The sequence below is a fragment of the Rhagoletis zephyria genome, unplaced genomic scaffold, assembly GCF_001687245.7.
Source record: "Rhagoletis zephyria isolate East Lansing unplaced genomic scaffold, Rhagoletis_zephyria_1.1 Rzeph_scaffold_00564, whole genome shotgun sequence".
NCBI lineage: Eukaryota > Metazoa > Arthropoda > Insecta > Diptera > Tephritidae > Rhagoletis > Rhagoletis zephyria.
In genome coordinates, this window is record NW_016157648.1 from 73,661 (window position 1) to 99,415 (window position 25,755).

At 35.1% G+C, this 25,755-nt stretch overlaps 1 protein-coding gene and 1 long non-coding RNA gene across 2 annotated transcripts in view; one reads left to right on the top strand and one right to left on the bottom strand.

Annotated features, from left to right (window-relative positions):
* The window catches only part of LOC108360392 (sodium- and chloride-dependent GABA transporter 1-like), a 125,986-nt gene that overhangs the window by 33,842 nt on the left and 66,389 nt on the right, over positions 1-25,755 (bottom strand). Inside the window, exons 3-4 of the mRNA XM_017612653.1 lie at positions 24,820-25,023; positions 24,584-24,751 (exon numbers count right to left, since the gene is read on the bottom strand). Of these exons, the coding sequence (XP_017468142.1) occupies positions 24,584-24,751; positions 24,820-25,023 (372 nt within the window). The remainder of the gene's footprint in view (positions 1-24,583; positions 24,752-24,819; positions 25,024-25,755) is intronic.
* Positions 25,335-25,755, top strand: part of LOC108360393 (uncharacterized) — a 10,772-nt gene continuing 10,351 nt past the window's right edge. Inside the window, exon 1 of the long non-coding RNA XR_001847098.1 lies at positions 25,335-25,377. This is a non-coding gene — a long non-coding RNA (uncharacterized LOC108360393). The remainder of the gene's footprint in view (positions 25,378-25,755) is intronic.

The following is a 25,755-nucleotide window of genomic DNA, read 5'->3' on the forward strand; positions in this document are numbered from 1 at the left end:
ACAGACGGACAGACGGACATGGATAAATCAACTCAGCTCGACGTTCTGATCATATAAGTATACATTTTAATGGGTCTATCTCTTTTTGTTCTGGTACTTACAAACATCGGACCAAAGTTATAATACCATTTCATGCTCATGAAAGGTATAAAAATGGTGGAGNGCGTCCACAGTATTTTTGCGTAGAATTCGGTTTTCAATGACCGCCCTTATTGGAAAGTTTCCCCAACTAAAAAACTAAAAACTACAAAAGAATTCAGACTCTTCCTGAGACTTATAATGAATTTCATATTTTTATGATTTTTATACCCGAGCGCCCTGCACCTAAGGCCATGCTTACACCTTTTCACTATTACACTTAACTTTGCTTACTAAGTAGTGTTTGCCACAATATGAATGGCAACGTCCAGCGCGTAAAATAATAACTGTCGCACAGGTTTTTTGAAAAATAAAAGGGTTTTTTATAGATTTTGTGTTTTTTTTTAACTTTGTAAATATTTTACTTTAATTTTATTAATTGGTTTTAAAATTTTAATCCTGATTTGCATTTGCCAGCTTTGGGAGATAAGCACATGCGGCACGAACCTCTTTTTCAGGTGTATTTTTTTTAGATTTTGTATGCAAAAAAAGAAAAAAAACCTGTATAGGGTTGGTCGAATGATTGCTGAGTATGAGGCCTTATGTTGGACAAAAGACGGAGTATAAAGGACCCAAATGGGGGAAATCAGCCTATGGTTACAGAAGATATGTAATAAAGTAACCGACGAAGGCTTGCGCTTTTCTCCCAAACCCCTGGTAAGCCCAAATGAAGTTTAAATTTAAAGACTATCTATAGAATAACAACTTTTTTTACTTGCGCTTTTCTCTCAAAGTGTTTACCGCCGGTAAACCCAAATGAAGGTTGAAATTTAAAAACAAATTAATAAAATTCAAGTAAAATCTGTGGATAATTTATTTTTCAAAAAAAAAAAAAACTGTGCAACAGATATTATTTTACACCCCTTTACATGATAAAATATTAATAGCTGGAAAAAGGAGTACAATAGAAGTACAAAGCTAATAAAGGACTACATTTCAAGATATTTTTTTTTTGGGAGTACAAGGGAGTTCATTGCAATAAAAGGGAGTACGTTTACTCCGAAAAGCAGTACGTCTGGCAACCCTAATACATACATACATATGTACCTATGCATTCGGTGTGCTTAAATTAAAAAAGCATCACTAAATAACGCACCAAGCATTGAATTCCAATTATTTTGGCTGTTTGGTTTCCCAAAAGCACTAAATTTATTGCAAAACGCGCGACCTTGGCAACAGTGAGCTGAGCACATCAATGCTCAAACAGTGATGCCAGACCAAGTATTGAGTAAATGCGCTATGTATATTTTTCTTTTAAAGCAAAAGTTCTAATTGGCGAGGGGATTGATTTTTGGTTCTTACATAGAACACTGATAAGGATTCACAAACTTATCTTAGGACTTAATTAATATAATCAACATTATTTGTAGGCGAATATATTTGTGTTCGTATGAAATAGTAGCTTATGTCGGGAGGCTGGCTTTAGTAAAATGTACCATTTCCTATATTCTTTAAACCACAAGGAATTTTTTTTATACGAATACGAATATTGACTTGCTAGCATCGCAACTGCCTCTTTTACGTTTATTTTCCAAGAGTTCTTCAACGACTCGGCGCCTGTGAGTCTTTCGCAATAGTATGCTGCGAATGGTTCATTATACTAAAGCCAGTCTTCCGACATAAGCTACTATTCCATGAACGAAAGACACAAGATCACGCGGGAAGGAAAAAACGAAAAAAGTTATTTTCTAGCTGCCGAAATCTCGACGCCATCTTTGTTGTAAGAAGTAAACAACGAAGAGAACGGAGAAAACCGCGAAATTGTTGAACGCATGAAAAATCATTTTTATTATGCAAATTCTTCTATAAATCATGCCGTTGTGTTAAATTATTCTTTATCTTATGTGTACACACGTTGTCACAAGTGAAAATGAAGAAAATTGCAGTAAAAAGCCACCACCAAATTGTAAACAACGAAGAAATGTAAACAAACTCAACTTTTCAACTTTTTTCCTAAATGCGATTCTAACGGGCTAGTCTCCAGCCCGCGTGATCTTGTCTTTTTGGTTCATGCTACTATTCTATACGAACACAGATATGTATACTTCCTAATAGGATTGTAAAATGCCCAATACCCAAATCCCTCGCATGAGTTATTATCGGTAAAAAATTGGGTACGCTCAAATCTGGCATCACTGCAGCAAGTACTTTGTCACGCCAGTGAAACAGTGTTGATATTTTAAGTACAATTTTACTTTTTTCTGTACATTTAATTTTAAAAAGTACAAAAGTACAATTTGCCGATTTTAAGTACAATTTCAACATCAAAAATACTTTTTGTACCAAACGCTCAAATCTCTTCTAGCACTTTGATTCTTAATCCGTTTACATTTAAGTAAATGGATATACCTATATTTCATATTTGCTACAAAACGAAATTATGAATTTAATAATAATTTTGAATGTAAACGTGATTGTGAACAGTAATATTAGTGATGTGCGTTATGGTGATTGCGATTTCTTATCACCGGCGGGTGAAATATCCCTCATCGCTATTTATTTTGAAAAAATCTTTGGAAATGCAATTTACATAATGGCGATCCTGCAGAAATAGAAGTAATTGACAAACCTCATATCCTCACCGCATGAGTGTTCGACACCAACTGATGGTATGCAGTTTTATAGTCGATTCAATTTTTGTATTATAAAGTGAAAGTGCAGCTAAGAATTCATGTTGATTTTTAATATTTTTTTGCATTTTCTTTATACAAATTGGATGTACAAAAATTTCAGTATGGAAGAAAAAGTGCAACACCTTCAACGAAAAAAGTTCTCAAAAATCTATGCGAATTGAATGTACTATCTCGATCATATAAACATCTCGGACTCGCTCGATATTTAATATTTGCTTTAGAGATGAAATTTCGACAAATATGTTTAAACAAAAATGTTAAGCGCATATGCAGAATGTGGAAGCGAGATTCTTCTGCTTGCGTTTCTATGTTTATATCATTTATCAGTTTAAGCACATACGATTAAATGTAAAAAAATATTTTTAATTGCGGATCCGAAAGAAATATTTATTAGTTGCACTGAGTTACGCAAAAATAGTGCCGAAAATCAATCGATTGTGCTGAAGGTGCCGGATGCTTCCGAAAGGGCCGAAAATGGCACAATGCACACTCATTTTCCATCACTGTCACACATACAATCTCACTATTCTGTTGACTTCGTTTTCCCCTTCCGATAACTTTTTGCTTATGTATGGGGTATGGGGTATGGAAGAGGTAAGGTCGTTTCCTCTAGGAACATGGCGAAGCTAGGGTCCTCGCTCCCGCTAGCCATGCTTCCGAGGGATGACATATGTAGAACCATAAGGTTTGAAAAGAGGTTTAAAATTGAGTTAAGCAGTAAGGCAACCTGGAGTGCCTCCTCCTCTGAGAGACTCCTTCAGGATAGTACACTGCAATGGTACACAGATGGCTCGAAGACCCCGGAAGGAATAGGGGCTGGAATCTCCGGACCTAGGTCCAGGATCTCTATCCCGATTGGAAGTATCCGAGCATTTTCCAGGCTGAAGTCTACGCCATCTACTTGTGTGCGGAGACCATCATTAATAGAGGATACCGTAATGAGAGGATTGTAATTCTTAGTGACAGTCAGGCGGCACTCAAGGCTCTGTTATCCTTCGAAATCAAATCGTCTCTAGTCCTTGGGTGTAAAGAGAGACTCAACTCCCTCGGTAGGCACAACAACGTCAAACTGGCGTGGGTGCCTGGCCATATGGGAATAGAGCGGAATGAAGCGGCGGACTGCCTCGCTAGAGAGGCGGCAGCCATTACACCAATTGGCCCAGAGCCCTTTCTGGGAGTGGGTCCCAACACTATTAAGGAAAAGCTCAGGGAGGAGAAGGACTATATGAGGGACTCGAACTGGCAGAGTTCGGTAGGTATGCGACAGGCAATAAGCCTGCTAGGAGGGTACAACAAGAGTAGATTCAAAAGTCTAATTAGCCTCCCAAAAGAGAGGCTGAGGATATTAACAGGTTTTCTTACAGGGCACTGCAGGCTGGGAGGGCAATGTATAAACTGGGGTTACGATCAAATGCCCTTTGCCGGTTCTGCGACCTCTCCAGTGAAACGCCACTCCACATCCTCATCGACTGTGATGCAGTCAGCAGAAGACGTGAGAGGAGTCTAGGCTCCATGTGGCCACAGTTAGAGCCCATACACTCCTTATCCCCAAAGAAGCTTTTGGACTTCCTGGGGGATCTTGGCTTGGAGGAAGTATTGTGAAGAGTGGAGGGCACAATAGACCATCAGGTCGCAGTACATACCTCATGATTTATCTATCTATCTAACTTCTTGCTTCCGCGCTTGCCCAGCACCGCTAATGTAAGGCATACAGTTACTCACAAAATCGAGCGTACGGCTCTTTTTTGTTAATATTAGCAATGTTTTACATGGTATAATTTTTTTGTTAATTTTGTTTTAAAATATGGCTTTTGTTTCAGCAAATCCCATTTAAATCCAAGAATGATAGTGTGTACAAAAATTAAGAAAAATGTGGAAAGTTTCAGCAAAATCGCGACCTTTTGAATACGAATTTCTAAAAAGAATCCAGGTATGCAGTTTTATATGTTATTAAATTTTAGAACAATAATGTGCAAAATTCAAATATCTAAAAAATCGCGTTGATTTTTGAGAATTTTTTTGCTGACTGTCCAACGCATTTTTTCCATATACATTTGTTTGTTGACTGTATATGGAAAAACTGCGTAGGACAGTCAGCAAAAAAATTCTCAAAAATCAACGCGATTTTTTAGAGATTTGAAATTTGCACATTATTATACTAAAACTTAATGGCCCACTAAACTGCATACCTGGCCTGGATTCTTTTTAGAAATAATTCGTATTCAAAAGGTCGCGATTTTGCTGAAACTTTCCATATTTTTCTTAATTTTTGTACACACTAAGCCATATTTTAAAACAAAATTAATAAAAAAATTGACCATCTAAAACATTGCGAATATTAACAAAAAACAGCCGTACGCTCAACTTTGGGAGTAACCGTACATGTGATGTAAAGCGTAATACTCAGTATTATTTTTTTTTATTTTTTACTTTTTATGCAAAAAATTGAATTGAACTGTAAAACAACATATTTGTTGGCATGCTAGTTTACTTTTATTGCGTTCACCATTTGTGTTCATTTTTGAGGTTTCTCTTTTTACGCGCCAATGAAAATATTAATTTAAATAAATATAATTGGCCAAATAATTTGCAAAGATATATGATGATTACAAACATATACCAGAAGTTTACCTAAGACTTCTGGTAGGCCTTACAAACATATACCAGAAGTATTCCTAAGACTTCTGGTAGGCCTGACAGACATATACCAGAAGTATATGTAAGACTTCTGGTAGGCCGAACAGATATATACCTACGGTGACTATATTAACCAAAGTAAAATAAAGGACATTTTTTTTTTAATGATTTGAGAATACGTACATACAACTTGTATGATAAAAGTACCTTACCCATATTGTAATTTAAATCAAATATTTACCAGTTAATTAATCGATTCCGAAAAATGAAGCCAATTCCTTTTCAAGGACTTCGCCATCCTTTGCTGCACGCCGAAGCCAGCACACAGTGGTTCAAAATTAGAATATAAGGTTCATAATCTACCGTAGTCTTAATTTTTCAACCAATTTTTACTAAAAACCCCCAAAAAAACGGGAAATGTTTAGCTATTTGTACAACGATTTAGGGGTGTGGGCCCCACAAATCTCCCCTAAACGAAAGAAGATTGACGCCGCTTTATGAAAAGTAAAAATTTGCAACAAATAAAATATTTCCAACCGACATTATTGTTAAATTAGTGCACAGATTTAGTAAATTAAATTTTTGTAATAAAGCGTGAACTGTTGTGTACAAGTTTTTTGATTCGATTCACGCGTTTGGGCATAGCAACCCAAAATCGTTGTAAAAATTCATAAACAGTACCCAAAAAATTATTTTGGTGAACATTTTTTTATAATATTTAAAAAAATTTTTGTTGTAATTTTTTCGGTTTGGGGAACCATACAATTGTTTTCAACTAGTCTTTGTTATATAACATTTAATAACTGGAATACGAGAATACATTTTCTTCAAAATTGCCACTTTTTCTGCATTTTTCACTCCAAATTTAATATAATCAAATAAAAATTCACAAACCAGACTCAACTAGTCTCTTGCAAATATTATAAGCTTTCATAAAAAAAGATCAAATTAAGTGAAAAACATGAAGGCTCCAGTGAATTACGAACACTAAATGCCAGTTTTGAACCACTGTTCTCTTTCAGTGGAACTGGAAACTCAGCGTGCAACACGATCCTGGGCACAACTTTCCCTGTGCTTTATAGATTGTGCAAAGATTACCTATTAAATAAAAACCCTTAAGTGGGGTGCGAAACGAACAGGTGAAGGTTTTCATTCTATTTTATAAGGGCAATTTTTATCTTTCATACTCTGTGTTTAAAAATTTACCTCTGACAAATGCAGAGCTGATTTAAAGGACAGTTTAAGAAATAAAGGACAAAAGGCGTCCTTTATTTTGAAAAAAATTATAAAGGACAGGGGGTTAAAATAGAGGACTGTCCTTTCAAATAAAGGACGTATGGTCACCGTACATTAGGGTGGCCAGATATTTTAGTGACATAATCAGTACAGTTGGGATCAAAAATCAGTACAAAGCCATAAAAATTAGCTCATTTTTCGTTTATTAACAATATAACAACCAAATTACAGCGCATTAATTAAAAGAAAACTAATCCACCTTAAAATACATATAGTATTAACAATATAACAGTTCATTAGTTTAAAACAAAACAAAGGTATTACATATGTACATATGTACAGTTGTGTTCACATAAATAGTTGTAAAATGTATTGACAATTTTTTCTTTCATTACTTAATTTACATTTTATATAAAAATAAAGTTAATTCTATAACAAAAACCATGTTAGATGAAGTCTCAGGCTTTCTAAAAAATTTAGAGAAATGTTAAAAATTAAAAAAAAATTTCATCAAAATGTCTAACTATCCGATTTTTTTTTTAAATTGGGAGTAAGCAGTTTTATAGCCCATACAGTTTCAGTAGAAGACGAGCTCGAGTCAGAAGTAGTTTGCATATTTTGAGCTACAAATTCAAAACATATTTAGTTGGTGGGCTTATTAAATACAACATTCACAATACTAGAGTTCACTCTTTGATGCGTTTGAGCGAAAGTGAGAAAATCGGCAGTTTTTTACAACAAACATATGGCACCGTTATGGCGTCGTTTCGCACAATCGCACAGCAAAGCAACAAAACAAACACTAATTTTTGCCTTTCGCATTTTCGCATCAAAGAGTGAACTGCCTTAATAAAATCTGTGGACATTTGACAAAACAACTTTTCTCGAGATATGACAATTTTCCAAGATTTCTATCACATACATGAATTTTCAATGCGCATATTTCTGTCTTACCGCCATATTAATATGACTTTGAATATAAAAGTTATGGCAGTCTTATAATTGTCTAAGATCCGACAAGTGTACGACCTTCACTGACCTGTTTAATGGATTAAAGCTATTTTGTATGAAATTTAACGTCTTAATAAATGTTTCGCAAGTGACTTGGCTGAAAAAAATCCTGGCTAGGATATTTTTAATTAAATACTCAAAGATTATTATTTTTTTTTTAATTTTGTACTCATTTATTTAATGAACAAATTAAAAACCAATCGAAAGTATTAAGCCTATAGAATGTGAAAACGTTGGGTTGTCTATTTTTTTCCTGGCCTACTTATCGGGTTGGCAGGTATGAACAGGTAATTAATACTAGCAATTTTCACTCATCTGTTTTTAGAACTTACATTGCACAAGAAGCACAAAAGCAATAGTAGTCATCTTCAGTTTGAAATGCTATGGCTGTTCCATGTCCTGAAGTATTTGGAACAGAGCTATTATGTTGTGTTGAATTCAGGCAGTTGTTTTGCGAAATGCTAGGAAACGAAACAATTTCAAGGTGACAACTTTTGAAAAATGGTTTAAATTTAATTAGCGCTGCATTTACACGTTCAATAAATTGCTTCGAATCTGATCACATGTATGAGTTGTCAAAAACCATTCTTTTGAACATGTTAACCTCAAGTAAATGTTAATTATACCAATTCACAAAAATATTTATTAAATGTAAAAATCAGTACAAAATCAGTACAAACTCAGAAAATCAGTAGATTTTGCGTACTGATTTCGGGTTCTTAAAAATCAGTACAATAAAAAAACATCAGCACATGTACTGATTAAATCAGCGCATCTGGCCACCCTACCGTACATATAACAGAAGTATATCTAAGACTTCTGGTACACCTAACGGACCTATACCTGAAACCAATCTAAGACTTCTGGTATGCCAAAGGGATATAAACGAGAAGGCTAACATAAATGTCCATTAGTGGTTTTAGGCATTTCATCATGTAATTACCTGTTAGTCGTAACGCGTGTGAGCGGTCAAGTTATATGTTTACAAATGGAGGTAAGCGCAAGAGCTAGAAAGGGATGCAATCTCTCACGTACACAAGAGTTTCTGGTAGTTTTTTCCAATCAGCAATACGAAGCTAATAGAAACTGTAATAACTTTTTATGTTCACTTATTCATTAGAACGTTGTTCTCGGATAATATGGGGCCGGATAATCTGAACGCATTCTTTTAATTTCGTCTCTAGTACGGAATTTAAAGAATATTGCATGAGAAATTGGAGAAACCAAGTAAGTTTTTGCAAATTGTTTTAGGAAAAAATTTAATTAAATGTTAAAAAGCTGATACCTAATAATTTCATTCTCTTCTGTTTCTTTAAAACCATTGTTCCTGATGAACTACACACGACTATTGTCTTCTAGATCCAGACGGAATAATAAACCCACGGTCAATTAATAGGAAAAATGTGTGATCCACAAACTGTGTAAAAAGACATGCATTTTTAGTTGAAGCGGTAATTTCAATTATGACTTTCTTACTCATTTATAGGGACACGAATTTCGATACGATACGATACCATATCGATACTTTTGGCATTCGATACCGATATTTTCTACTCGATAGTTTTAAAACGATATTTTTTGGAATCGAGTACCAGAACCCTAGTATCGTATCGAATGTCATAAACTCACATCCAACATTGAGGGAAAAAAATTTTAAAATTAACAAAAAAACGTGCTAAATTGAAACAAATACTCATATGAAAGAGCACCAACCCAACTCGTTTTAAATTTGAGTATATACGTTATAAAATATGTGGTTGTGAAGTGCACAGATGCTTTTTCGTAATTAAGAAGAAAAAAAATTAATTTTATGTTCCGTCTGATGGAAATTGAACCCGGACCCTCTTGGCCGCAACTAATTGTATCAAGCGTCTTTGCACACTCAGCTACAGCCATACATGTAAAAGTGTTTTCAAATGTTGAGTTTGAATCAACAACACAGCGCGCGATTAGTGCATTCCCTGCAAAAAATGCAACTAATCCGGAATGACTTCGGGAGCAATCGCAAAGGAACATGCGACTAATACCACTTTTGATGTCTTTATATGGAATGAACTGATCGCTTTTGTTCGAGCATGTTCTATGAAGAGACTAATTGTTCANAATAATAATAATAATAATAATGGTAAGGGAGATGTGTATAAGAGACAGGTGCGTACATATCATGAAATCGTTAATAGTACCCGTTAGAGATGAGTTGGGGACTAATTGATCTCCAATTATACCCATAAGGGATGAGTCGAGACTAATTGACCTCCATTAGTACCCGTATGAGACTAGTTGCGACTAATTAATGCCCAATCGTACGCGATTGAGAGGAATCTCGGAATACTCTCTTTAGAGATAAGTCGCACGATTTTTTGCAGGGTTATGTCATACCATGTATGTGTGTATATGTTGTCACCGCTGTGCATGCTTTGTATACATATACTTTCTTAAGCAGGGAACAGACGATTTGTACATTTGTACACAAAATGCCAAATTTAGATTTGTTCACATTTGCGCATTTGGATAGCGATGTACAAATGATTCGTTTTGCGATCAGACGATTTGGCTGCCAAAGATCCAAATGATTTGGCACACATTTGCGCACAGCAGTAAAGTGACAAATATTGTCCACATTCATTCACACGATTTAACCATTTGCTCATAAATACTTAAACAGCTGATCCGGTATCAACCATACTTTTGCATTTATGATTTCGTGAGATTTGAAGTGAAATAAAAAAAAATAATATATACGCACAGGTACTCGGAATTTTGAATACACCCTCAAAATCTGGGCTGAAGGTAAAAAACGCGTTTTTCATAGGTTGGAGCATATACATACTGGCTCGTAACTTTATTTCTGTTTGCCCGATGGAAAATACTTACATATGCCATTTAAGAGAAAACCTTTCGTTGTTTACAACCATTTATAAATGGTTAATTTGTCTTGAGAATGGGCACCCTTTGTATGTATACTAGTAAACAAAATAGTCTGACACGTCGTAATTTAAAATGAAAAAATGTTAAAAATTTAAATTTTGCATATATTCTGTAATATTCCTTTCAGTGATCGGACTTCTACCACATTGTTGTAGATCTGCCACTTTTTTGAGCACATCTACCACAAAGGTCTGAAATCTACCGCATATTCGCGTTTTTGAGTAGTTTTATTTTTGCTCACCATAATTTTCTTAATTTTAAGAGAAAAATTGTCCAACACTAAACACTAACAACAGGGAGAATGGGAGGATAAAATAAACTGTGAAATAGTAAATTTTCTCAATATTCAATTTTTCGACATCAAACATGGTTTTATTGTTTTAAATTGCAAAACATATGATTTATAAAGAGAATTAATAGCGAAAATGATAAAAACCGGCTATTTTTGTGGAAGGATTAGCAAATTTCAGGGCATCTCAAATTTCTAAAGCGTTGTTTACTTTTACTTGAGAATTGTCAAAATCGTCAAATCCCAAGTAGCATTTCTGGAACGAGCCACATTTGTTCGCTACATCGTGATGTGATAAAAATAAAAGCTGGCAGCACTCCGCAAGGTTGCAGAAATCTTTTAAAATATGTTCGAAACTGTCAAGGAAAAAAATTGCCAAAACTCAACGCAATTTTTATCAACTTCAATCTTGCACTTTATTATACTAAAATTAATTTTGTTTTAGATTCTAATTAAATGTTTGCAATTTTTGTACAAAGTTTGACCCAAACCTGAGATCTACCACATTTTTTTGAAATCTAAAACATTTTTTTCTGGATTCTACCACACAAATTTTTTTTAAGTCCGATCACTGATTCCTTTGCCATTTCTTAAGATAAATTATCAATTTAAACATTGCTGTAAGCACCGAAATGTCTTATCTTGAATCACATACATATATACGTATTTTTCACCGGGTAAACAGAAATAAAGTTACGAGCAAGTATACCTGTGCGTCACCCTTTGAAAAACGCGGTTTTTGACCTTAAGCCCAGATTTTGAGGGTGTATTTAAAATTCTGAGTATGCAGATTTTACTGCTTGAATAGACCTACAACAAGTGTGAACCTCGAAAAAACTATATACATTTTTTTTTGTCACACAGTGTAAATTAGATCGTCTTTAATAATCTGTATATCGCCGTTTAAAGTACAAAACCGCGTATCAACAAAATGCAAAGCTGCCTATGTGAGGTTGCATAAATTATTGTCTAGATAGTAAAAACACTCATATTTCAAAATGGTTCTCTTTTTTATAAAGCAATCGCATTTCTGGATAGTATATTTCAGGACGAATGGATAAGGATTGAGCCAACAGCTTCTGTAAGCAAATTCAATTTTTGGCAGCAAATGTCAGTTACGCGATTTTGCAGAATGACGATACGCGGTTTTGTACTTTATACGACGATATGCATGTATGTATATGTGTATAGCCAGCAAAAACTGCGGAAAGAGATCCGAAAACTGAAAGAAAGGTGAATAGTAAAGTGCCACGAAGGGTTGTGAAACGAATACTTTTCCGGTTGGTTTTCTGAAATTTTTCATTCTGAACTTCACATATGCTTTTTCATAGTTAATTATACTCAGAAATTAACTATACTTTTATAAATACTTTTTAATATGTTCTCCTGCCGGCATAAGAACCTGGGACCTCATGAAAGCTTACAAATAATCGCACGCTTCTCTGCACACTCAGCTACTGTCGAATACGTATATGTACATGTTTTCAAATGTTCAGTTTGAGCAAATATTTTAAAATTATTGTTTTCAAATAACGTGATATTTTTCCGTAGTTTTACCAAAAAAAATACAAAGGTTCACAAGCACGAAATGGCAATACCGCTCAACAATATTTGTATATTTGTCACTGGCATTTGTCATCAAGTGGCAAATCACATATTTGGTCATTTGCGTAATTTTTATTTGGCTTATGTAGCAGCATTGCGTTCACACGGTTTGGCCGCCAGGGTTGTTTTTCATTTACCACAAGAAGGCGAATATTTGGCTTCTCTGATAAATGACAAAAGTAATTTAGCGTTCACATCATTTGTCTATGAATTTAACAAATTTTTAGCCAAATGTACAAATCGTGTGATCCCAGCTTTACTTTCATATGAAAAAGCATCCGAGACGTGCAAAACGCCATCCGTGTAGTGAAAAATGCTTAATTTTAATACGGGAGTATTTGAATTGTATATTTCCATTATATGTGCGTAGTGCATGTATAATGGAAAAATCCATTTTGTTAAAACTTTTCATTTGATTTAAATGCGAACATTTTTAAACGGTAATCAAATAAAAAATTTGTATTATAATAATGCGTTTTTTTCTCAGTGAATCTAATATTACCGGGCTTTATTGGGCTTTAAACTGCAGAAATTTGTACTATGGTTAGGATTGCATGTGGAGGGATTGGAACCCGCGGCTTCGGTGTTTAAGTCAGCACCTCAATCTCTACGTGTTGTAATAATAATAAAGTCTGGCGCTTACACAATATGTTAGTGTTTGGCCGAACTTCTCCTCCGATTTGTCGCGTGGGCCTTAATGTTGTGGCACAAAGGGGGTGCCTATAGTTTATGTCGACTCTGAAAAGTGTTTTTCGTTTTCAAGGTTTGCACACTTCTAACCACTATACCCAAACGGCCTATATGCGAAACCTATATTCAGATAAATTTTTTTGGATTTTGGTATCGATATTTGGAAAATCGAGTATTTTTATTCCGATATTAATGGGTAGCCGATATTTTTATAGCCATACTTTAAATGAGTACCATATCGATACTTTCGGTTCGATATCGTGTCCCTACTCATTTGTATAATTTTGAATATGACCTTATTTCACTTCTGGATTGGAAGCAACGTTATATGGTTTTATTTCCAAAAAAAGGAAATAATACCATGTGGCGTTATTGCGCATGGTGTTATTGCGCCCCAGAATGTATTTTCTACAGATAATTTTTGAAATATTAAAAAAAAAGTTAATTTCCGTTCCCGGATTCGATATACTGTGGCTTTAAAATGCCTCTATTTGATACCCCTTTTGACAAGTTATTAGATGATGACGAATGATTTTCCCAAGTGTCCGTAAACTGGAAAATTACCGTAACAGTGTTAACACACGGCGAGAGATTCTTTATTCACATTCATAATATTCGAAATCAGGGTTCGTATTTGCACACACATGCGCAGCACATCCTAACATTTTACGCTCACACACGTGTGCTGTGCATATAAAAAATTAAAAACTTGCTCACAACACATGTGTGTGCTGTTTGGTAAAAAGCACGGGCACATGTGTGTACTTTATTTTTATTAATATAAAGCACACGCACATGTGTGTGCTTTGCGTAGAGAAACTTATACACTTCGATTTCTATCTCAAATCTTAAAATAATTTTTTAATATGTTTTCTGTCATATAAAAAACAAACAACATCTCACTTTTTATTGAATTGTCTTTCAAAAAATAACGTTTAATAAACAAATTCTTTTAAAAATATATTATGTGCATGTGCATGGGCTGAAATTTGTACAAAAATCGGCTCACACACATGTGCATGTGCTTAATAACAAACAGCACACACTTTTCTGTGAGCAGAGTTTGTTTTCCACTTATGCACACACATGTGTATGAGCAGTGAGTACAAGTTGAATGTGTTTCTGGCGTGTGTGTGAGCAGAGCATGTGTGTGCAAATACGAACCCTGTTCGAAATACATTTTTCTGTTCACTTATTTATTAGAACGTTGTTCCCGGATAATATGGGGCCGGATAATCTCAATGCATTCTTTTCATTTCGTCTCTAGTACGGAATTCATAGAGTATTGCATGAAAATAATGGCGCTAGAGAACCAAGAACGTTGCAAATTGTTTAACTAAATATTAATAAGCTGATACCTTATAATTTCATACTTATTCTCTTCTAGATCCGGACTGAATAAAGAAACACGCCCACGGTCAGTTAATAGAAAAAATGTGTGATCCACAAACAGTGTGGCCAGATATCGATTTTTAGTTGAAGAGGTTGTAATTTCCATTATAACTTGATTACTCATTTGAACAATTTTGAATATGACTTTATTGGGGGAAACTTCGCCAGAGTGCACCACGCTTTGAACAAAATGACTTTTTTCGGAAGGTAGAGGGGGCCGTACACATCATAAAACTAAAAACCAGACGGCGAGGAAACTCATAGTTTACGAGAATTTTGTTGTTAAAGTTGAAAATTTCACCTAACAAAATGTACGATAATAAACCATTTCAAACAAATACAAGTGTGCAGAAAACACACATTTCAACTAAATTAAGCTCTTTGAACGTTTATCTATTTCATATTTTATTAATTTCATTATTTAACGATGAGGAACACGTTTATAAATTTGTTTACTTTTCTTTAGAGAACCCAACCAGTATGAAAGTGCAAGTATGGACAATTACCGAAACGAAGATGGCCGCATGTGTGATTAAGTGTTGCCAGATGTTCAAACCGTTCGCCTTTATAATAGGCGAATATGATAAGTGCTATTGTATTATGAGTTTAATAGCAATTATGAGTATTATGTGTGCAGCGTAAAAATATTATAAAGGCGAATATTATAAGTGATAATTTATAATGTGTTCAATAGCAATTATGAATATTATGTACGAAGAATTCTCCTTTTTGTGTTGCGTTGTCAAGCGTATAAAACACCTTTTGACATCGTAGTAGCTTTGACACAAAACTCTTTTAGCGTAGGCGGGCTTCTGCCGCGCTTAGGGATTATAACCCTTACTACGCAGAATTCTCCTTTTTATGTTGCCTTCTCAAGTGTATAAAATACCTTCTGACTTCGTAGTATTTTTTGGCACAGAACTCTTTCTGCGCAGGAGGCCTTCGGCAGCGCTTAGGGATTATAACCCTCAAAATGTAGAACTCTCCCTCTGTATTACGAAGAAAATAAGCAGAAGTATTTTTGAGCAGAACTTCTCTCTGCGTAGGCGGCCTGCGACCGCGCTTAGGGATTATAACCCTCACAATGTAGCATTCATTCTCTTTCTGTGTGGGGAAGAAAATAGGCAGAACTATTTTTGAGCAGAACTTCTTTCTACGAAGGCGGCCTGCCGCCGCCCTTAGGGATTATAACCCTCACAAAGTAGAATTCTCTTTCTGTGTTGCGAAGAAAATGAGCAGAAGTATTTTTGAGCAGAACTTCTCTCATAGAACTCATAATAAAATAGAACTTATCATATTCGCCTTTATAATATTCTTACGCTTGAACCTCCGGCAACACATTTTGAAAAGTATTCTGGCAACACTTAATCACACATGCGGCCATCTTCGTTTCGGTAATTGTCCATACTTGCACTTTCATACTGGTTGGGTCCCATGATTCAATAATTAAAGGTTTGCTCATTAGTGACATTCGGGTTTTGACACTGCCTTAGCTCCCTTACAAAAGCTTTGCACACACACAGTGCCTTGCTAAGGGAGCCGACTTTGTCAAGAGGGAGCGAGAAAACTGTTTTTTGACAAACCTTTTTATTATTGAATCATGGTTGGGTCCTCTAAAGAAAAGTATACAAATTTGTAAACGTGTTCCTCATCGTTAAATAATGAAATTAATAAAATATGAAATAGTTAACGTTCAAAAAGCTTAATTTAGTTGGAATGTGTGTTTTCTGCACACTTGTATTTGTTTGAAATGGTTTGTTATCGTACATTTTGTTGGGTGAAATTTTCAACTTTAACAACAAATTACTCGTAAACTATGAGTTTCCTCGCCGTGCGGTTTTCAGTTTTGTAATGTGTACGACCCCCTCTACACCCCCCATAAATTCATTTTGTTCACAGCGTGGTGCAATCTCGCGAAGTCAACCCCTTTATTGCTCTTCTGGATTGGAAATTACGTCGTATGGTTTTATTTCCAAAACAAAATGGAAATAAGACCATATGACCTAATTGCGTATGGTGTTATTGCACCCTACCGCTAAACAATACCACCAGCTCTGTCAGAGTTGGGAAAGACCTCTCCGAGCCGTTCGCCATCAAACGGGGTTTCAGACAGGCGACTACTTGTCCTGTGATTTCTTTAATCTGATGTGGGAGAAGATATTAAAGGAAAGGGCCGTTTACATAAGTCTTGCCTCGCTATGCTTGACATTTCGAACTTTGACAACAAAGCGTGAAGCGTATAAGGTACGCTACAATGACCGCTTTGACAGCTTCTGCGTTATCCTTTTCCTTCATATCTTATCTCTGTAAAATTGATAACAATATAATAATATGCATTAATAATAGCAATAATAATTTCTATTTACCTTATTTTTGTCATTAAATTCAAATGCAAGCGCCAGAGAAAAGATAAATGTAGACAGCTGATAGCAAAGCGAAGCAAAGGTCATATGTAAACGGCCCTTAAGAACTGCACTCAGGAATAATTTACTACAAGAGCGTGCAATTGCTGGCGTATGCCGATGACACCGCCATTATTGGTAACAAAAAACCGCCAAGTCTGTTCTGGATTTTCTCAGTTGGATAAGGAAGCAAAGTGAATGGGACTGGTGGTAAACGAGGACAAGACGAAGTATCTCCTGTCATCAGTGAGCACATTCGCATCTTGGCACCTACGTCACTATTGACAGTTATAATTTCGAGAAAGTATAGAATTGCGTTTACTTGGCAACCAGAATTAACACCGATAGTAATGTTAGCATGGAAATCTAACGCAGAATCGCTTTTGCCAACAAGTGAAGTCCTCGCTCGAGTCACTTGTCGGCGACCGCTGTGGTGTAGTGGTTAGCAGGGTGCGCCACCATTCCGCAGGGCCTGGGTTCAATTAAAAACAAAAATAGCTTTTTCTAATAGCGGTCGCCCATCGGCGGGAAATTGCAAACCTGCGAGTGTATTTATGCCATGAATAGCTGCTTCTTATAAAAATGGCACAGAGGCACGGACAATGACAAAATCCGATGAGGCGGATCTTGGTGTATTCGAGAGAAAGATATCGCGGAAGACGGGCCTTTACGCGGTGGCGACGGCGAGTACCGCAGTTTTTGTGTAAGTCATTTTTCATTTATAACCACCCTGTATTTTATTTCTTCACAATTCGTGGACAAAAATTAAACAAATCCAGCCGTTCTAAATATTCATATCGCTCTAAAAACACTAATTCGTTAACAAATCGAGTTAAAACAACTTAGTAAAATGGAGAATTTTACGTTATATTTCACCCAACGAATAGTAGTATAAAAACTAGCATCAGCAGTACTGAAAGAAACATGCCGATCTTGTCAAAGTTATGACAAACAAGTCGCTACTGACTACATTTTGTTATGATTCCATCATAATGCTTAATTATCCCGATAAACAGAGACAGAGGTGGCGCATTCGGTAGTACCGTTACTTTGTTCTTGGTGAATTTGACTTCATTTTGACTTGCTACGGAAGGTTTAGTTTATTCAGTCTATGATTACAATCTTACAGACTAGATAAAAATAAGACTATCGTTATTAAAACTAAATACTATAGATCTAAATACGCAAGTAGTTATAAGAAAAATGAAACAATAGATGACTTGAAAATATTTCCGGGCAACGTAAAATCAATATTTAGACTCTTTGAGATCTTGTTAAATTCTGTCAGAGCGCGGAAAATCGGATCTAAATGAAAATAGTTAGCCTGAGTAGCACGCAAGTAAAACGGCAGAGATGAGCGCAGAAATCTGTGAGGCACATTAAAGGATATCTTCTCCAGAAGGACCGGACAATCCAAAGAGCCAACAAACAAATAAAAAAAACATGAGCAACTGGACATTTCTTTTAGTTTTAAGAGTTTTTAGGTGAATAAGTTTACAACGGGAAAAATAAGATGGCATCGGGTCATCAAAGTTAAGGGAACTTAAAGCAAAACGAATAAATTCTCTCTGCACTCTTTTGAGTCTGGCGGCATGACAGCCGTAAATAGGGTTCCATATAATAGACGTGTACGTGTCTAGTTTTGATCGTACTAAAGAGATAAATAAAGCTTTCCTGGTCTGTGGATCCTTAAAGTCTTTCGCATGTCTACGCAGGAAAGTCAGGTAACTGTAGGCTTTTGGCCGCACGTAAGAAATATGATTAACAAACCGCAAAATTTGAGTCAAAGATTACGCCTAAGTCAACAAACTCTTTCACAGAGGCCAAGCGAATGCTAGAGATATTGTAATTAGAAAGAAATAATGTTTGAAGATTTTGAGGACATATGAAAACATTTACTCACATTTAAGTGAAGCTTGTTCGTATGACACCAACTGACAAGGTTACTCAGGTCGTACTGCAGAAAATAAACATCCGACGAGTCATTAACTCTACGAAAGAGTTTGAGGTCATCTGCATAGAGTAAAAACCTGGAAAATTTGAAACAGGAGCTGATGTCATTTATAAAAAGAACGAACAAAAGTGGTCCGAGGATACTGTCTTGGGGAACACCTAACGCTGCCACAAATGAGTGGAATTTACAGTTTTCGACTTAAACAAACAAGGTCCTATTAGACAAATAAGATTTTAACCATTTTACGAAGGCAAAGTGAAAGCCGATAGACTCAAGCTTAAGTATTAAGATTGCGTGAGAGACCTTATCAAATCTGTATAAATGGTATCCACCTGAGTACCATCTTTGAAAGCTGATATACAGAGTTCAGAGAAAGATGCTAAGTTAGTAACAGTAGAACGCCCGGCAACAAACCCGTGTTGGTGCGGCTCAACAATGCTCTTGGTACCGAAAAATAATTTCTACTTTATAATTTTTTCGAATAGCTCAGAACAAACTGTGAGTTTAGTAATAGGCCTATAGTTTTGAATTGATTGATGAGGTCTTCCATCTATCAAAAGAGATAAATTAAATATACGACATAAAAGAACACATAAAGATGAACTGCAATGCGACATAACATAGGCACAGAGCCTATCACTATCGCAGTTTAGCGAAGGTTTAAGCGTGGACATAGAAATGGTAACATTCCAATTCGAGTGAGCGTGAGAGTTAATCGGGTTATCAGCCTCACTATCAAAGTTTGATTTGAAGAACTCAGCAAAGAATTAATCAGTGTCAGGCAAAGACTGAGAGCATTTACCATTAAAGCACATACAAATCGTTATGTTGGAAGACCCACGCTTAGAGCGAATATAATTCCAAAAAGCCTTAGGATTTACTTTTAGCTCAGCTTCCAGTTTACCAATATAACGATTATAAAGAAACTTATTGAGCACATTAAATCGATTTACATAATTCGTATATTGATCCATGAGAACAGCATTCGGAGTCTTGGTTTTATACAGTTTATGATATTTATTACGTTTATTCTTCAAATTTTTTAGAGTAGGGTTATACCATGCTAATTTATGAAGTTTAGGATGAAGAGGATGCACTTTAATGGAAAATACCTCTGTTAACTTAGACAAGAAAGTGTCAAAACATAAGCTCACATCATTTGATGAAAGAATATTAGCCCAGTTAATATCGCTAAGTGGTAATCCGAAAATTAAAAGCGGAAGTGCACAAGTAGCTCGGAATAGAGATTACAGCAAAAACCTTTTAAAGAAATAACAAGCGGAACGTGATGTTTGTCTGTCAAAGGTAGATTACTCTCCGAAAGGTTAAATATTGAATTTTCGTCTACAAATACTAGATCGAGCATCTTAGATAGCGCATTAAATACACAATTAATTTGAATAAGGTTACAACATAAGAGACTAAATAAAATTTCGTGAGATCGCATGACGTTAGTAGGTGTCTAAATACCATTATTCTGTAAATCTATCCAGATAATATCAGGCAGGTTAAAATCACCAATAATACAAAGGTTGCGTAGGTCCCCCATTTATGCCCGAAATCGTTTATTTTTTGCTTAAAGCGTGTTTGTATTGTTAAACTTTCACAGGCGATTAGTTGAATCAAAATGGAACGAAAAGTATAATTTTTATTTGAAAATATTCTTATGCCATATTTAATGCTAAATATGTATACATAAGTTCCGTCCGAAAGGAGAGGGTTTTGGGGGTTTAAACCACCCTGTGGAGGAAAATATGCACAAAAATTTGCCATCATTTACTTTAAGATAATAATGGTAAAAAATATTTTAAGATCTCAAATATTTAAGATCTATTTTCAGAGATAGTAGTCGAGAGATCTAGGCTTAATTTAAGCCAGGAAAGTTCGATTACCTTTTTTTTATTTGCTAGCGCTTCTAAAATATTGCAAAAACCGCGATTTTTTGACACTTTGACCTCGTTTCTTTCAAAATCTGAAGCTGATGGAAACTTTATGCTTACGGATTCGTAATCAGCACAAAAAAAAATCTATCAAAAACAACTTTAACATTTGCCGTGCCAAATATTTTCCATATTTTTGTTGGGCTGTGTTATCCATTAGAGAATGCGCAAAAATTCAGATTTCCGTTTTTTCTACAGAAATCTTTCCTTATGTGGTGTATAGCACTCTTCTCTCCCCTAGCTATTTATAGTATTGCAAACTAATTCAAGGAATATCATCATGAATGTGCAGTAGCGCCTTATTTTGCAACTTTGTCCTACGAAGCGAGACTCCCCCCAGAAAGGTTCATTTGGTCATAAAAACGTGACCTCCGAAAAATTTTTAAAATCGGATAACGGAAAGACGTGGGTCAAAGACCCTAAATTTCGGAAAATTCATGGAATTTTAACAAAGCGGTCAATATTTTGCCTATAAGTCAGTGGGAAATTTAATATATTTTAATGGAACTTGATGCAGTTTTGTCCCCCGAATCAAAAATAGCTGCAGTAATTTCAAACCTCCCCATCTTTTAATGCTATTGCGATTTTTTTGGTAAAAAGCCATGAGGCCTTTAGAAAAATTCAACATGGCGTCCGAAATATGGCATCTAAACTACACTAAAAGAGAAAAGTTCCCTACAACTTTGGCATTTTAATATGCTACGCATTTTTATCAGAAATTGTTGAAAAATTGCGAAAACCGTGACCGTGCAAAAATTTTTCGCACTTTTTGCTACTTATTAACATTAAAAAATGAATTTTTTAAAAAGTTTGTATATAAAAAATGTGGGAAATTAAATTCTCTACAAATTTGAATACAACCGTTTTTTAAGAAAGATGCAAAATAAGCTTGCGAATCGCAAAAACCAAAATTCAAGATAGCGGAATGTTGAGTAAACTGCATCAAAAGTTCGCTACTAAAAATTTTTTTTCTTCGTACCAATTTGATCTAAATTTAATTATCTAAAATTTAACTTCTGGATTCCTAGAAAATTTTAATTTTACGTGGAAAAAGCCTCAATAACTTTAAAAGTTGTGGAGGTTTAAAAATAGGTTAGCCATATTTGACATCGGGGGTCAAAACTACATTACGTGCCATTAAAATATATTAAATTTCCCTATGACTTAAAGGAAATGTTGACCACTTTGTGAAAAATTGCTTGAAAACGCTGAACTTTAGGGCCTTTCGAGGCACGTCTTTCCGTTGTCCGATTTTAAAAAATGTTCGCTGGGCACGTTTTTATGGCCAAAGGAACATTTCTAGGGGGAGTCTTGCTTTGTAGCTTAACACAAAATTTTCTCCATACAACTAATACGGCGTTTTCACGATTCGTAATTCGCTCTGTCATTCGTAATTCGCTCTCCCATTCGTCATTCGCCTTGCCAATTCCCTTCCGAATTACGTAATTTGCCATACGTAATTTTGAGAGCGAATTACCTCATTTGTAGGTAATTCTGATCGAATTATCATGCGAATGATGAACGAATTGGTGGCTTCTCTAATATTTACCGGAAATACATCAAAGTTTTCACCGGCCTAATCCCATTTGCTGACACTTTTTCTAGTTATAGAATAATATTAATAAAATACTAGTGAACCCGCACAGCGTTGTGACGCCAAAATTGAGTTTAATATTTTAAATAGATAGCAACACTATTCACAGACCTTAATAAATATTGCAAATGTTTCAAATAAATTCGTCCATCCCTTTTTGAACGAATAGAGGTCTCAAATGGTGTCGGTTTTTCATTTCCTCAAAATTCAAACCACCGTGCACCGCTAAAAAAGGTCGTAACTTGAAAAAATAAAACCTTAATGCACATTTAGAGTGACGGTGCTGATCTGATGACCTTCACATTAAAGATCTGATGACCATAACAAAAAAATTATTTATTTATAAATATTAACTCAACCTAATTTTTTCGGTATATTATGGGTTTATTCGAAAGAACATATATTCCCATTAGTTATGGAACCCGATTTCATCATGTGACTGTGTGTTCTCCAAGACTTTGTTGATGGTTTCTGGCTCTATCGTAAGAAATGCCAGACATACGCCTTAAAGGCCTGAATCGTTAATAGATTGTTCGCATTATATCGGTCCTTCACGGCATGGCACAAAAAAGTCTAAGGGCGTCAAATCGCGGCTCCTTGGGGACAAATTGACTTCATCGAGACAGCTGATAACACAATTACCGAATTTTATCGCTCAAAATAAAAATCGAATAGATGGCAACCCTAACAAAAAACATTTTCAAACTAAAGTTTTATTAAAACTCTTTCTTTTGCCACTCATATTTTAATATTTCATTAAAATTGTTTAAAAGGTAAATAAATTAGGCTTTTCAAACAGGTGGTAACCTTCTGCGAAGCATTTTCAAACTGAAATCTTTTAAAGCTCTTTCGTTTGATACTTCTCCTAAACAGTTCAGATATAAATCCTTCTCAAACCTATGAAGGATTAAATCACCTCTTTTAGTAATTTATTTAACTTAACTTATTTATTAATTTGATTTACTAAACTTCACAATTCATTTAAATTTAAAATTTTCAACAGCTGGCAACTCTGTTCAAACCATCAAACAAGATTTTGATGTTTAAACTGAAGATTTCTTAGCGCTCTTTCGTTTAACACCCATATTTTAATACTGCATATAACTAAATTCGGCTTTTAAAGCAGGTGGCAAACCCTTTTCAAAACATTTTAAAATTACTACCTTTTTAAACTCCTTTAGTCTGGACCCCTGTGGGGTAACATTTTGTAAATTACCTATGTAATTTCCCTGTTTAAAATTTAATTTGATTTTTTAAACAGAGGCAACTCTTTTCAAAATGTAAGTCCCCATTGCACATCTGCAACCAAGCCTTTTAATTTGACACCTCACTTTTGGAAATCGAGCAAAGGATGGGGATATGATGGTATTGATTTATAAAATAAGCTCAACATGACTTTTTCAAAGGTGGCCATTCTTTCCGGAAAAGTAAAAGCCTACTGCACATCTACATATCAAGCCCTTTAATTTGATATCTCATTTTTGAAAATCAAACGAATGGTTCAGATCTGATGACCGGGACAAAAAGTCCTTTCGCGTATTATATATGTATATAGATATAGTTAAGTTCGACTTTTTAAACAGGTGGCAGCCCTTTTGAGTAGTTTCGCGCTAAGATATTCTTAAATATTCTTCGTCTAACATTGCGATACATATTTTAATCAACTGATGAATTAGGTTGAATTATATTTATTAATCATGTGGCAACTCCGCTAAATATAGTTCAGAAATTAAGATTTTTCAACCCCCGTTCGATTGATACCGATATTTTAATAATTCATTTACTTTATTGACCTCACAATCATGTGCTGTATGCTCTCCAATCCCCCGATTACTTTTTTTTGTACTAATTTCTAAAGGATTAAAGGCCGGTTTTTCAATATGTGGTTATCACTACTTGCAGGTTAAACATCATTATCGACGTTTTCGACATCATGCATATAACATGTGATCGATAAAGCAGTCGGTGTATTTAACCAGAGCTCCTACCTCCGAATAGAGCTAATCAGACATTGAACAACCGGCCTTAAGATTTATACAGTATTTATTTTTGACTTCGCCAGTATTTGTACTTTATATTTAGCAGGAATGAATAATCTTCCAATATACGAACAAGTTTCTTTCTCTGCACTTACCTCTCCCGCACCGCCAGGTGTTCGCTTCCACAACCAAAACATGTACGCAGGAATGTAAAGCATCGACGACAGCGCCGTAAACCAGCCGAACGCATGTGCCCACCAAGGATAATTGTAATCCAGATATTTAATTGGTTTCCATTGCACAATATTAAAGAAAAATACGCCCTTAAAAAATAATTTTGAATTAAAAATAAATGTGCATATGGGTAATTTAAAGAAAAATATTAAATTACCATGCAAATAAGCGGAGTTGTAATACACCAACAAAACTTCCACCAAACCATGGGATAATACCCGATCATATCTTTAATACCATCGTAAAAACGATCGACTCCATAACACCATGATATGGATATACATTCAAAAAATATCAACCACAGCAAGCAAAATCCACTCACCGCATACGAGTCCAATATTTGAAATATGTACATTCCTCCCTAAAAGAAAATTGATTTGCATTAATTCTATTTAAATTAATTACCTTAAAGAAAAGTTCTGGTTAGTATATATGTACATATATGTATATTCTTTGTACATGGTAAGTGAGTGTAATCATAAAGTTAATTGCTAAATATTTACGGCTTGTTAAACAGTACGCAATACCCTAAATTAACGGAATTTCGGAAAAGTTAGTTTTATTATTTTAATAGCGTTGCCAATACAAAAATGGTGTTGAAATGCAAAAAACGGTTTGTAATAATAATAATGCGGGATTCTTGCGCGGGCGGTGGGTGTTTGGGTTTTAGTGGGTAGCCTAACACGCTTCGGTGGGAGTCCCACACTCGGGGAAGGTAGTATTGAGACTAGCGCCCCCGGCCAGTACATAAAGCATTTCCCNCCTAAAAAAGGTGCGGAAAGGTCGGGAGGGGTACCAAATGACGCGTTTCGGCCCCCCTAATAACAATCCGCAGGGGGGGAGCTAATATTATTAACCATTTAAAAGTTATGAACAAACAAATTTTGTTAAATTTCGTTATTTTCTATGGGCAATTACACCGACAAAGATTCACTAAATCACCTGTTCTCACTTTTTAAACACTATTAAAATATATAATTTAACTTATTTATTAAAGAAACACATAGTTTTATCAACCTAAGATAGATTATTTTGTTATTAAAAAGAAGTTGACAATCTTTGCCAGCTGAAACGCGAGATTCCAAAATAGCTA